The 10,624-nt window shown below is 48.0% G+C and overlaps 1 protein-coding gene across 3 annotated transcripts; it reads left to right on the top strand.

Moving 5' to 3' along the window:
• Positions 1–103: 103 nt before the first annotated feature.
• On the top strand, positions 104–10,205 carry LOC6544531 (microtubule-associated serine/threonine-protein kinase 3). Of its 3 annotated transcripts, none has more exons than XM_026976600.1 (11): positions 104–341; positions 2,386–3,144; positions 3,464–3,990; positions 4,060–4,628; positions 4,754–6,020; positions 6,094–6,490; positions 6,554–6,927; positions 7,006–8,163; positions 8,238–8,553; positions 8,619–9,572; positions 9,699–10,205. In XM_026976600.1, the coding sequence occupies exons 2-11, from the start codon at positions 2,487–2,489 to the stop codon at positions 9,896–9,898; spliced, it is 6,420 nt and encodes a 2,139-aa protein (XP_026832401.1). In that variant the 5' UTR covers positions 104–341; positions 2,386–2,486; the 3' UTR covers positions 9,899–10,205. The 3 variants fall into 3 exon arrangements, with proteins under 3 accessions (XP_026832401.1, XP_015014034.1, XP_026832400.1); XM_015158548.2 differs by having other exon boundaries at positions 104–306; XM_026976599.1 differs by lacking the exon at positions 104–341 and adding an exon at positions 371–1,123.
• Positions 10,206–10,624: the final 419 nt, after the last annotated feature.

Below are 10,624 nucleotides of genomic sequence, written 5' to 3' on the forward strand. Positions count from 1 at the left end.
AAACAACGGTGCCAATCTTAAATCTGAGGTGCGGTTTTCATTTGCTAGTACATAATGTTATTATTTGTATTTTCAAATACCCCGCCACTAATAGACAAATGAATCTGAAGATTCGTAGGCCACCACTGCCGTGATTCGATAACTTTCGCAGCATCGGCTGTCATCGCTAGTAATGTGACCGTTCGGCTGATTGATATTGTTACAACGATTTTTTCGCTGTTAAAAATATTTAGTAATACCCCTTAAATCGCGTGCTAGGCACGCGAGTGTGTGTGTCTGCCTCATCGTAAATGCTGCGTATAAAATGTAAATTTCCAAATTGAGTGTTAAGCAATGTAAAAGTGAGAAACTGACAATTTATTGTACCAAAAACCCCGTAATCGCAACGTCTGTGGGTGTTCGTGTGCTGTATGTGTGTGTGGGGCTCCTTCGCCGCCCCCACACACACACACCTATTACCTATTACCCATACCAATGCAAAGCCCCCACTCGCTGATGTTGTTGTTGTTGTTGCTATTGGCCATTTGGTTTAATTAATTTGGTCTCGAAAATCCTTTGCCCTTGGTTATTTATTATTTATTTTTTGTGTCTGCTGTTCTGGGCGCTCCACACAATATAATCAAATCAGTGCAAACAGCGGTGGTCGCATTTGCGAATCCAATTATCATGTGAATAACTCGCGCGTCTCGCCTCGAGTGGGCGAAATTTAAACAAATATACGCCCCGTTGCCCGTGTGTGGGTACATAGTGTACAATCCGCACAGTCTGTGAATAAATGCCACTAAACTAAATACACAAAAATAAACGAAACGAAAACAAACTGATAACCGCAGAAGTCGGACTACGACAACGTGTACTTGGAGACCTCGGAGCACCATATACGATCGTGCCATATAGTGTCGTATAGCTTATAGCGCTTATATAGCTGTAGCCGTCTCCCTGCCGTCTCGAGATCCGATCCCATCCAATCCGATCCCAACCCATATGCTCCGCTTTGCTCCTCACCTGCAGATAATCCGATAATTTAGTGGCCTTTTATTCAGACCAGCGACGAGGGTAAACAATGGAACAGAAACTGGGTTTCTCGGTTTGCATTTCGAGTATATAAATTCACCCGAAACGTGTAAGTTTTGGAAAATGGAGTCGTGGAACGAACAGTTTAATACAAGAAACAATTACAGCGATGAGTAGCTTAAATTAGTAATATTTATCTGAATGGTAAATATTTAATTCAATGATGATACTGGTCTAACTAAAAAATGAATAATCGTTTAAGCTTAAGCCAAACTTTTAAAAAAAGTATTTAACATTTTCAACTCTAAAATGATATGATTGATTTCATTGACACATTGACACATTACAACACTTCAGATTTTATGAAGGTTGTATGTTTAAAAATATGGAATTTTCAAACACAGATTTTACGGAAAGAGTCACACAATACAACTAATATAAAACAACAATTAAATTCGAATGTCTTTTAAAATTTCGAAATTTGGAATATTTATGTATTAGTATGAACTTGAGAAATTATTATTGAATCCATGTTGCCAAGTATATCTCTAAACATGTAAATGCGTATACATATGTGTCTAATACCAATATAAATTGATTTATTTATTTATTTTTACGTTGTAGGCAAAGGTTATAAGCAATACAAATACTTTGAATAGTTTCATCTAAATTAGAAAAAGTGTTGATATTAAGTTATCTCAAACTTGTCAATTCAAATTGTACTGTATAGTCAAAAAAAAGTTTTGAACTTGATACTTTTTTTTTGAACTTGAACTTCATGGTCGAAAATTTAAGAATTTCTATTAGGAAAGTGGGGCAATCAAGTGTTTTGCTCCCCACAGATTATGTTAGGAAAAATATTTTTAGTTGTTATGCAAAATACGAGCATTGGTAGAATTGATCTGGTTGTATTCTGTGCAAGTTCTTGACTCAAAACTATGGTTTTTAAGTCATCAAAATAGACATCTGAGTCACCGGAACTTGATTTCGGTTGGAAGAGATTTCCGTGTCACCCTTGCCACTGCACTCATTGTCATTGTGATTCAGCCATTCAGGCACTGGCTCATTGTGGAATTTCTGGGCTATCACCCAGAACCAAGTGGGTGGGCGATCGCTTCCCGTATACGAATATGTGTAGTATGTAATACATATTAATATATTTCGATCCCATTTTAACCGATTTGCTGTTCGGCTCGTGCAAAGTGACAGCCCAACGAGATTAATTAGCCAGGGGTTTGTGTGTGGAAGCAATTGCCAGTGTCTGGGTTTCGGAGATAGTATGGTATGGGATGGGAAGTGAGCTGTTAACTGGGAACTGAGAGCTGGGAAGCGCCTTGCCAGCCGTATGCTAATTAATTGCTCTTATTGCAGCCGCCGACGCCATGCCCAAAAGTCGAAGCAACAAAGCCCCGGAGACAAACAACAACATGCGATCTTGCTAAGATCAGAGCGAACGCAAAGCCAGCACGATCATGAGTCGCCAGGAGGGAGCTGCATCCCGTCCAGCCGAGGGAGCGGCCGGCCCAGTCACATCGTCATTATCATCGACATCGTCCAGCCACTCAGTGAGTGCTGTCCTAGGCAGCAAGATATCCACCTCAACGCCGCAAAAGAACGATGAGCAGCAGGAGCAGGAGTTTATCAATCAGAGCGTGGCCAGCGAGATCGAGGCCATGTCAATTTCGGGATCTGCATCCGCAGACAGCAGCAGTGGCGTCACGACCACAGCCACCACGAGCGGCAGTCCGGTTCCCAAGCGGCACTTGAGCACGGCCAATCTGTCGCGGATACGCCCGCAGTCGAGCTACTCGGCACGTGTACTCATATTCGACGACTCCGACCAGGAGGCGGCTGCCGCTGCAGCAGCACTTGCGGCAGCATCGTCTTCCTGCAACAGCAGCGTCAAGTCCTGCAGCGGACTGGAGCTGCTGCCCACCTCGCCGGCCAAGCTATCCATCGGCAACGACAGCACCAACGGCTCCTCGATGATGCGCAACCTGAACCTGACCAAGAGCTCGTCCGGCGGTCTATCCGGAAGTTCCAGTTCTTTGCACTCTAGGGGATACACCGCCTTGCTCCGGAAGATCTCCTATCAGCAGCACACCAACTCGTTGCGCGCTGTTAGCAGCGGTAAGAGAATATCCCCGCCACAATTCGTTCGAAGAACCTTATATTTATTATGAAAAGATTTTGCTACGAAAGTAAGGTTTACAATCCTATCTTTCCACAATAACGATAATATTAGCTTTGATTAAAAAAAACGCATATTTACAAGCTATTTTTATCGTTTTAGTAAGATGTGAATTCTGACTTAATTAGCACCCAAAGATTGACACCTATATTATTGTATTAATCATGTTTGTCTGGCTGCCCTTGTATGCGTTCAGATGGAAACGTATTAATTATAATATTTCTAAAGCATAATTCCACTCATAATTCTCCATTACAGAAGCGTCCAACTTGCTGCGTATGCGTCACTCGTCGTTGGGGAAGTCAGCTCCCTGCCTCACGGGTAACTATTTTCGCCATGAACTGGCCGCTCCGTTACCAGTACAGCCCCCTGGATTTGGGGCTTCTCCCTTGGGCGGTCACAACATTTCGAGGTCGGGCAGCTGTGCAGGGATTGGCTTGGCCAAGCACCACCATCACCATCACTTGCATGGCGTTGTGATGCGGGGCTCAGCTGGAGGAGGCGCTGGTTCCGGTGGTGGCTCCTCCAGTGGAGTTGCTCATCATCGCCTAAGTTTGGTCACCAACGCGGCTACCGTGGCAGCGGCTGGCGGATCCCGCGCCCATTCCCCATACTCGGCCAGTCCCGTGGATAGTCCGCGCCTCAATTCACCCATGCCATTTGCATTTGCTCCGATCAAGAGAATCGCCTCGTGCCGGGGCGTTGTCGCAGACGGACGTCGCTGGTCCGTGGCCTCGCTGCCCTCTTCGGGGTACGGAACCACGCCTGGCAGCTCCAATTTATCGGTAAGTTCGTTTAGATAATCCAAACCAAGTGTATTTACGTTAATTATTAAATTGTTTCATGTATCACAGTCTCAGTGCTCGAGTCAGGAGGGTCTCAACCAGTTGGCGCACAACATTCCGCCCGGAGTGCAGGAGGCGGATGCCGCTGCCGTAGCCGCCGGTGCCTGCTGCGCCGAACACCTCAAACAGCATTGTCCCAAGCACTGTGCGCTGTTGCTAGCTGTTTCCCAGAAGCAACTGATGCCCCAACTGAAGCCATCGCAGCTGCAGCCCCAGAAACCGATGACAGCGGCGTGTGTTAATTGCTGTGCCGAGCTAAGCGAAACCTGTGGTGGTCAGAAAGCAGGTGGTGGTGCTGGTGCTGGTGCTGGTAATGGTGGTTCATCAGCGAATAGCTCCGCCTCGAGTGCAATGCAAGTTGGAGGTCGTATGTCGCCCTACTTTCGTCCGCGGTCCCGGTCGCTGTCCAGCCCATCGCGTTCACCCATCGTGGACAATGAGATTGCTGTGATGAACACTTTGTACAAGGAGCGTTTTCCCAAGGCCACCCAGCAAATGGAGGAGCGACTGAAGCACTTTATCAACGAAAATAAGAGTGCTGCATGCAATAGTTTTAGGGACTCGCAGCCGATAGTGCGGTGAGTCTAATCCTTAAATCAATTTGATCATCTTATGATAAAATCGAGTATATGATACGTACAGCCTTCTTTATTTGTCGAATTTTATAGATCATTTACAACGTATTTCCTTTTCTTCTTTGCAGCTTTGTGCATCATCAGGTATTGGAAATGGCAAGGGATTGCCTGCACAAATCGGAGGCCAAGTTGATAACCTCGCAATACTTTTATGAGCTGAGTGAAAATCTGGAGCGTTTGCTGGTGGAGACAAAGGAGAAATCTCCGGAGGCGGCGGCTGAACTAAATGGTGTGATTAAAAAACTGCTGTTGATTATTTCGCGGCCAGCACGATTGCTGGAATGCCTAGAATTCGACCCGCAAGAATTCTACGAGCTTCTGGAGGCTGCAGAAGGACATGCCAAGACAATGCCAGTGATAAAGGCGGACATTCCGCAATACATCATCCACAAGCTGGGACTAAACCGTGATCCAATCGCAGAGCTGCAACAGGAATTAAGGGAAACACAGCAGATGTGTTCGGAGCAAGTTACCGTGGATGCGGATCCACTGCAACCCAGTGGTAGTTTGCTACTCAACTCGCCCTTAACCAGTGCAGCCAAGCAGTTAAGCAGCCTGGCCTTGGATTCTATTGCTTTGGACTCGGGAAGTGGCACAGCGACTCCTCAACAGCCTCCTCAAACGCCAGTGGCCTCGTGTGACGCGGCACCCTCTTTTGCGCTGGCTATTAGCCAGATGAATGAGGAGAAGGTAGGATCAAGTATTGCCGTTGGAGGATCGGGTGCGAGGGGGACGGGAGCTGAAGGATTAACCGGAGGCTCGGCTGCAACAGCAACTGGAAGTGGAGTCCAACAACCCTCTCCCCAAGAAAACGACTTTGACATTGTCAAGCTGATCTCAAATGGTGCTTATGGAGCCGTCTACCTGGTGAAGCACAAGACCACCCGTCAACGCTTTGCCATGAAGAAAATCAACAAAAATAATCTCATCCTGCGCAACCAGGTGGAGCAGGTCTTTGCGGAGCGTGATATTCTTTCCTTCGCCGACAATCCCTTTGTGGTCAGCATGTACTGTTCGTTTGAGACCAAGAAGCACCTTTGCCTGGTGATGGAGTACGTGGAGGGCGGCGACTGCGGAACGCTGCTGAAGAATATCGGGCCACTGCCCGCGGACATGGCCCGCTTCTATTTCGCCGAGACAGTATTAGCCGTAGAGTATCTGCACAGCTACGGCATCGTGCATCGCGACCTCAAGCCGGACAACCTTTTGATCACGGCCTTGGGTCACATCAAACTAACAGATTTTGGGCTCTCCAAGATGGGTCTGATGTCATTGGCCACCAATTTGTATGAGGGATATATCGACTCAGAAACGAGGCAGTTTTCCGATAAGCAGGTATGCAAATTTTCTGCACTTTCCAGCGAAAAAACCTTGATTTTCTATGTAACAACTTTTTCATCTCTTCCAGGTGTACGGCACACCCGAGTATATTGCACCCGAAGTGATATTGCGCCAGGGCTATGGCAAACCAGTCGACTGGTGGTCCATGGGCATCATTCTGTATGAATTTCTCATCGGTTGTGTGCCGTTTTTTGGTGAAACCACTGAGGAACTGTTTGCGCACACCGTCAACGATGACATCGAGTGGCCGGACTGTGAGGATTGGCCTGTTCAAGCGGAGGCAAAGGACATAATCTCGCAGCTGCTGCAACAGAATCCGCGGGATCGTCTGGGCACCCAATCGGGTGCGCTGGAGATGAAGGAGCACGAATATTTTCTGGGCATGGACTGGAATTCTCTGCTTCGGCAAAAAGCGGAGTTTGTGCCGCAGTTGTCCCACGATGATGATACCAGTTATTTTGACAGTAAGCTCGATAAGCTATTTTAAAATAATTTATCTTTAAATTTTTTAAATATTTTTTCGACAGCCCGAATGGATCGCTATAACCATGATCTAGGTGGAGAAGATACGGACGACACGGATGACACTCCCGTCTTTGGCAGTTTCAATTCGTATACTCCGCAGTACAGAAAACAGCATTATAGCTGGTCGCGTCATGCCACCCCCACGTCTACCGATGGAGCGAAGCCAACGGTTCCACCACCACTTTCATCGCTGCCATCGCGTGCCCAGGAGACTCCTGCAGCAGCCGTAGTACCCGCATCAACTGGTGCTCTGCCTAAACTGAAATCGGGAATGGGAAGCGGAAGTGGAAGCGGCAGTGGTAGTGGTTCGGGTAGCGCCTCCCACGACGGAGTGGTCAATAAATTCTTGAACACGCCACAACTCCGAAAGCTAGATGTGAGTATTGATTTCATTGAAAAGCGATGAAGGAAGATCAGTTATACGCGGATTTTATTAATGAAACATTTCTTACAGCTCTCCTCCAGCTGCCTGAAGGTGCCGTCCACCCCGGATGCCGATTACTTGCCCGAATTGTTGCACAATGTGACGATTGGAAACGATGCTGAGCTGCGAATGCTGAAGCATTATCTCCAGCAACCAAATCCCGGGGCCACTCAGCGTATGCAGCAGCGGCATAGCATGCCACCAAACACAACCACCATCATTAGTACGCCGGCCACTCCGCCACCAACTCAAACTCAGGCGACAATGGCGGCCACTCCGCCCACAGCAACGGTGGGCAGCTTTTCGCGCAGCACGCCAGAGAGTTCGCAAACGGACAGTGATGACTTTTCGCCACAGATTAACCGCAAACGAAAGGGTGTTTGCGCCAGAGACATTTTGCCGCGTTTCTCCATCTCGATAGAAGATGAAACCATTTCTGCGGGCAGCTCATCAACGGAGACCATGAACTTGCCAAGAGAACAATCGCCGCTGGCTCTGCAGCATCAACCAAAATCCATGGACGGCAGCACCAGTGGCAGCAGTGTAAAGCATCATCGGTCCAGGTCGATAGTTAAATCTGCATCCGCTTTGGGTTTGTCACTTATGACATCTCTGGACAACAGCCAATTGGCTGCGCAATTGTGTGGAATTCAATCGCCAGGTGGTGGAGGCAATGGCTCCAGTACGGCCAGCTCCAGGGATACTTCTCCTTGCCGAGAGCTCTCGCCATTGGTTACAAATCTAAAACCTCCGATCATCATACGACGTGGTCCCCGTGGTTTCGGCTTCACTGTCCACACCATCCGTGTGTACTATGGCGACACGGACTTCTATACAATGCATCATTTGGTTATGGCCGTGGACGAGGGCAGTCCAGCTTTTGAGGCGGGACTGCGGCCAGCAGATCTCATCACTCATGTTAATGGGGAGGCTGTGCAAGGCCTGTTCCACACACAGGTGCTGCAGCTGCTCCTCAGTGGTGGCGAGCACGTAACCCTGCGGGCCACTCCCCTCGAGCACACCAGCATTCAGAGCGGTGGGCGCAAGCGTGATCTCATGCAAAGCAAGCTGGCCAAGAAGGGTGTGAATCGCCAGAAGAAGCAGACAAAGCGAGAGCACGACAAGAAGCGCAAGACCTCGCTATTTCGCCGCATCAGCAGCAAGCGTGCAAATGCAGAGATGCAGCAGGTAAAAGACCACTGGTGCCTTATGTAAAGCTCAACATTTAAACTAGCATTCCTACTTAATATGCATCATTTCAGTACTCAGCTGGCACAAGTTCACCCACCACACCATCGGCCAGAAATTTGTCGCCGTTGGATTCTTCGTATCACAGCAGCTGTTGCCAGTCGGCAGCCAACTCTTCATCGCAATCCACCTCGCCCTCATCCTCATCGCCTAACACACCCACCGGCTCAAGTGGCTCCAATCACGGTGGCAGCACAGGATCCGCTTTAGTTACTCCCTCGGCCCTCAGTGTGCAATTGCCCGCTGCTCCGCCACCCACCCAGTTGGTGCTCCTGCCCCATGTGGGAGCCGTCGTTGGCAGCAGTCCCACCTCTGTTGGAAATGTGCCGGGTAATGGGATTAGCCCCAACAGTGCCTTATGAGTTTAATAAACATTTCTTCCTTTTTTTGCACAGTCTCTCCCACTGGGGTAGTTCCGCAGCTGTATCAGCGTCCATCCACTTTACATGGTCTCAAGCACAAGCTGCATGCAGCCACTGCCGTAATAGCAGGCGGAGGCAATGCGAACAATCCCGCCGGAGGCCTGAAGACTCTACATACCACGAGCAACAATTCGTTGCCGAATCGACGGAAGTCTGTGGGTCACATTCCGCTGTCTCCATTGGCGCGAACTCCTTCACCATCGCCGTTGCCATCGTCACCCACAAGATCTCCCTCCCCATTGGCCTTTCCATTGGTGGGCCATCAGCCCGGTGCCTCCAACACCACACAGTCTTATAGTCCGGGAAGCACCCTGCCCACGTTGCAGACGGCGGTGAACGCAAACACCAAGAAGGCAGGATTTGCCCGAACTAAGTCGGCGGAACCGAGCTCTCCGCTGCTAAGGCGCGCCTTGTCACCGGATCGATTGCATCCCCGTAGCGCAGAGACAAAGATATCGCCACTATGCTGTTCGCCGCCCATCAAACAGCCGACCCACCAACGAGTGGTCACCACGACTTGGAGGTCGACGCCGGGCGGCAGTGCATCGGGAGCTGGAGGAGCAGTTTTGGGAGCTCCTTCAGCTCAACCCCTGCAGTTGCTGCCTGCCGCTTCTGAGGAATCTCAAAAACAAACTGCTATGGCAACAGTGGTCTCCACAACCGCTGCCGGAACAGATCCAAGTGCCACCGCTGTGGTTACCCTGGCCAATTGTGAGCCTCTACCCCGTATTGCTGAGGAGAAAGATTCGCCCACCAGTACCCAAGACAGCAGCAGTGTGTCCGAGGGATTCATGCCTGCTATCGAGGAGTTCGCAGAGGGAGAATCCTCGTCTTCGCCCACTCAAACACTGGAAAAGCCGACGAAGATAAAGGCCACCGAGCAGCCAGAAATGGAGCCTGCTGGCAAAAGCAAGAAGGTCGACCAGGGTAAGTTTTAAACATTTTTTTACAAATGGGCTTAAAATGTGCAATGTCTTGATCCAGACATCAATAAGCCATCTATAAGAGAGTACAAATAAAATTAAAATTTAAAACTTATTGCCTTCCATTAAGGTAAAACCACAACTCCTGGAACGCCCAAAACTAAGCCCCACAACAGTGGCTGTAAAACTTCGATGACAACGACAAAGCCCGCCAGTCCAAGCGTGACCATCTCCACAGCGCCACGCAGGGATACAACGGTTGGGATCGGTGGAGGGACCTCTGGACCAGGAGGACCTGCAGCCACTTCTTCTGCCAAGCAGAGGAAGTAGCGCCAGAGCAGCCGCGGTGGATATGGATGCTTGTGTTTTAAGTTTCGCGATTAAATAATTATCCAAAATGAGGATGGGCGTGGATCGAGGGCAGGAAACGGAAGGCCGCAGGAATTCAATATAAATCTGTAGCGGGGATTGCGTTTTAAACCTTTTTTCTAAGTAAGCTTGTGTTTTTGCGCAAATCATACAATTTAGCAATGAAATTAATTAGAAAATTCTGAAGCCTAGTAGTTTGTAGATGTCATAACTAAAGGAAACAAAACAAAACAAAACCGCTTAAAAACTCTTAATGTAAATTAGTAGGCACGAAAGAAAGTCGAGGAGGAGCACGATATTCCAGTTGAAGCAAATATAAGAGGCACCACGCAATTATGTACTGTATATAAATGTGTAACATTGATAGAATTAACGAATTGTGACTACGGATGATGAGTCGATGGAAGAGTCATGGAGCGAATGGCGCGGTGTTGGGCTGCGTTTATAACATTTTTGCGAATCTATACACTATGCCGAATTCAATATAAAATATATATTAAATAAATGTTATATGTGTGTGTACTTAAAGCGAATTTTAAATTGGTGTGGAGTTGTACAAGTCAGAAAACAGGCGCATCAAATGTGTGCATGTATTACATATTGTTATCATACACAATGACTATTATAATAATTTTTTTCCAATTATTTCATTTTTAAAAAAAGAGCGTTAAAAGAGAGTTAATAAAT

Source organism: Drosophila erecta, unplaced genomic scaffold, assembly GCF_003286155.1.
Source record: "Drosophila erecta strain 14021-0224.00,06,07 unplaced genomic scaffold, DereRS2 tig00000021-arrow-pilon, whole genome shotgun sequence".
NCBI lineage: Eukaryota > Metazoa > Arthropoda > Insecta > Diptera > Drosophilidae > Drosophila > Drosophila erecta.

What these genes read in the sequence shown, in the direction of transcription:
- LOC6544531 (XM_026976600.1), top strand. Translation starts at nt 2,487, where the DNA reads ATGAGTCGCCAGGAGGGAGCTGCATCCCGTCCAGCCGAGGGAGCGGCC. An exon ending in CTGGCAGCTCCAATTTATCG is followed by an intron (nt 3,991 to 4,059) that starts GTAAGTTCGTTT and finishes CATGTATCACAG; the next exon opens with TCTCAGTGCTCGAGTCAGGA. An exon ending in GGCAGTTTTCCGATAAGCAG is followed by an intron (nt 6,021 to 6,093) that starts GTATGCAAATTT and finishes CATCTCTTCCAG; the next exon opens with GTGTACGGCACACCCGAGTA.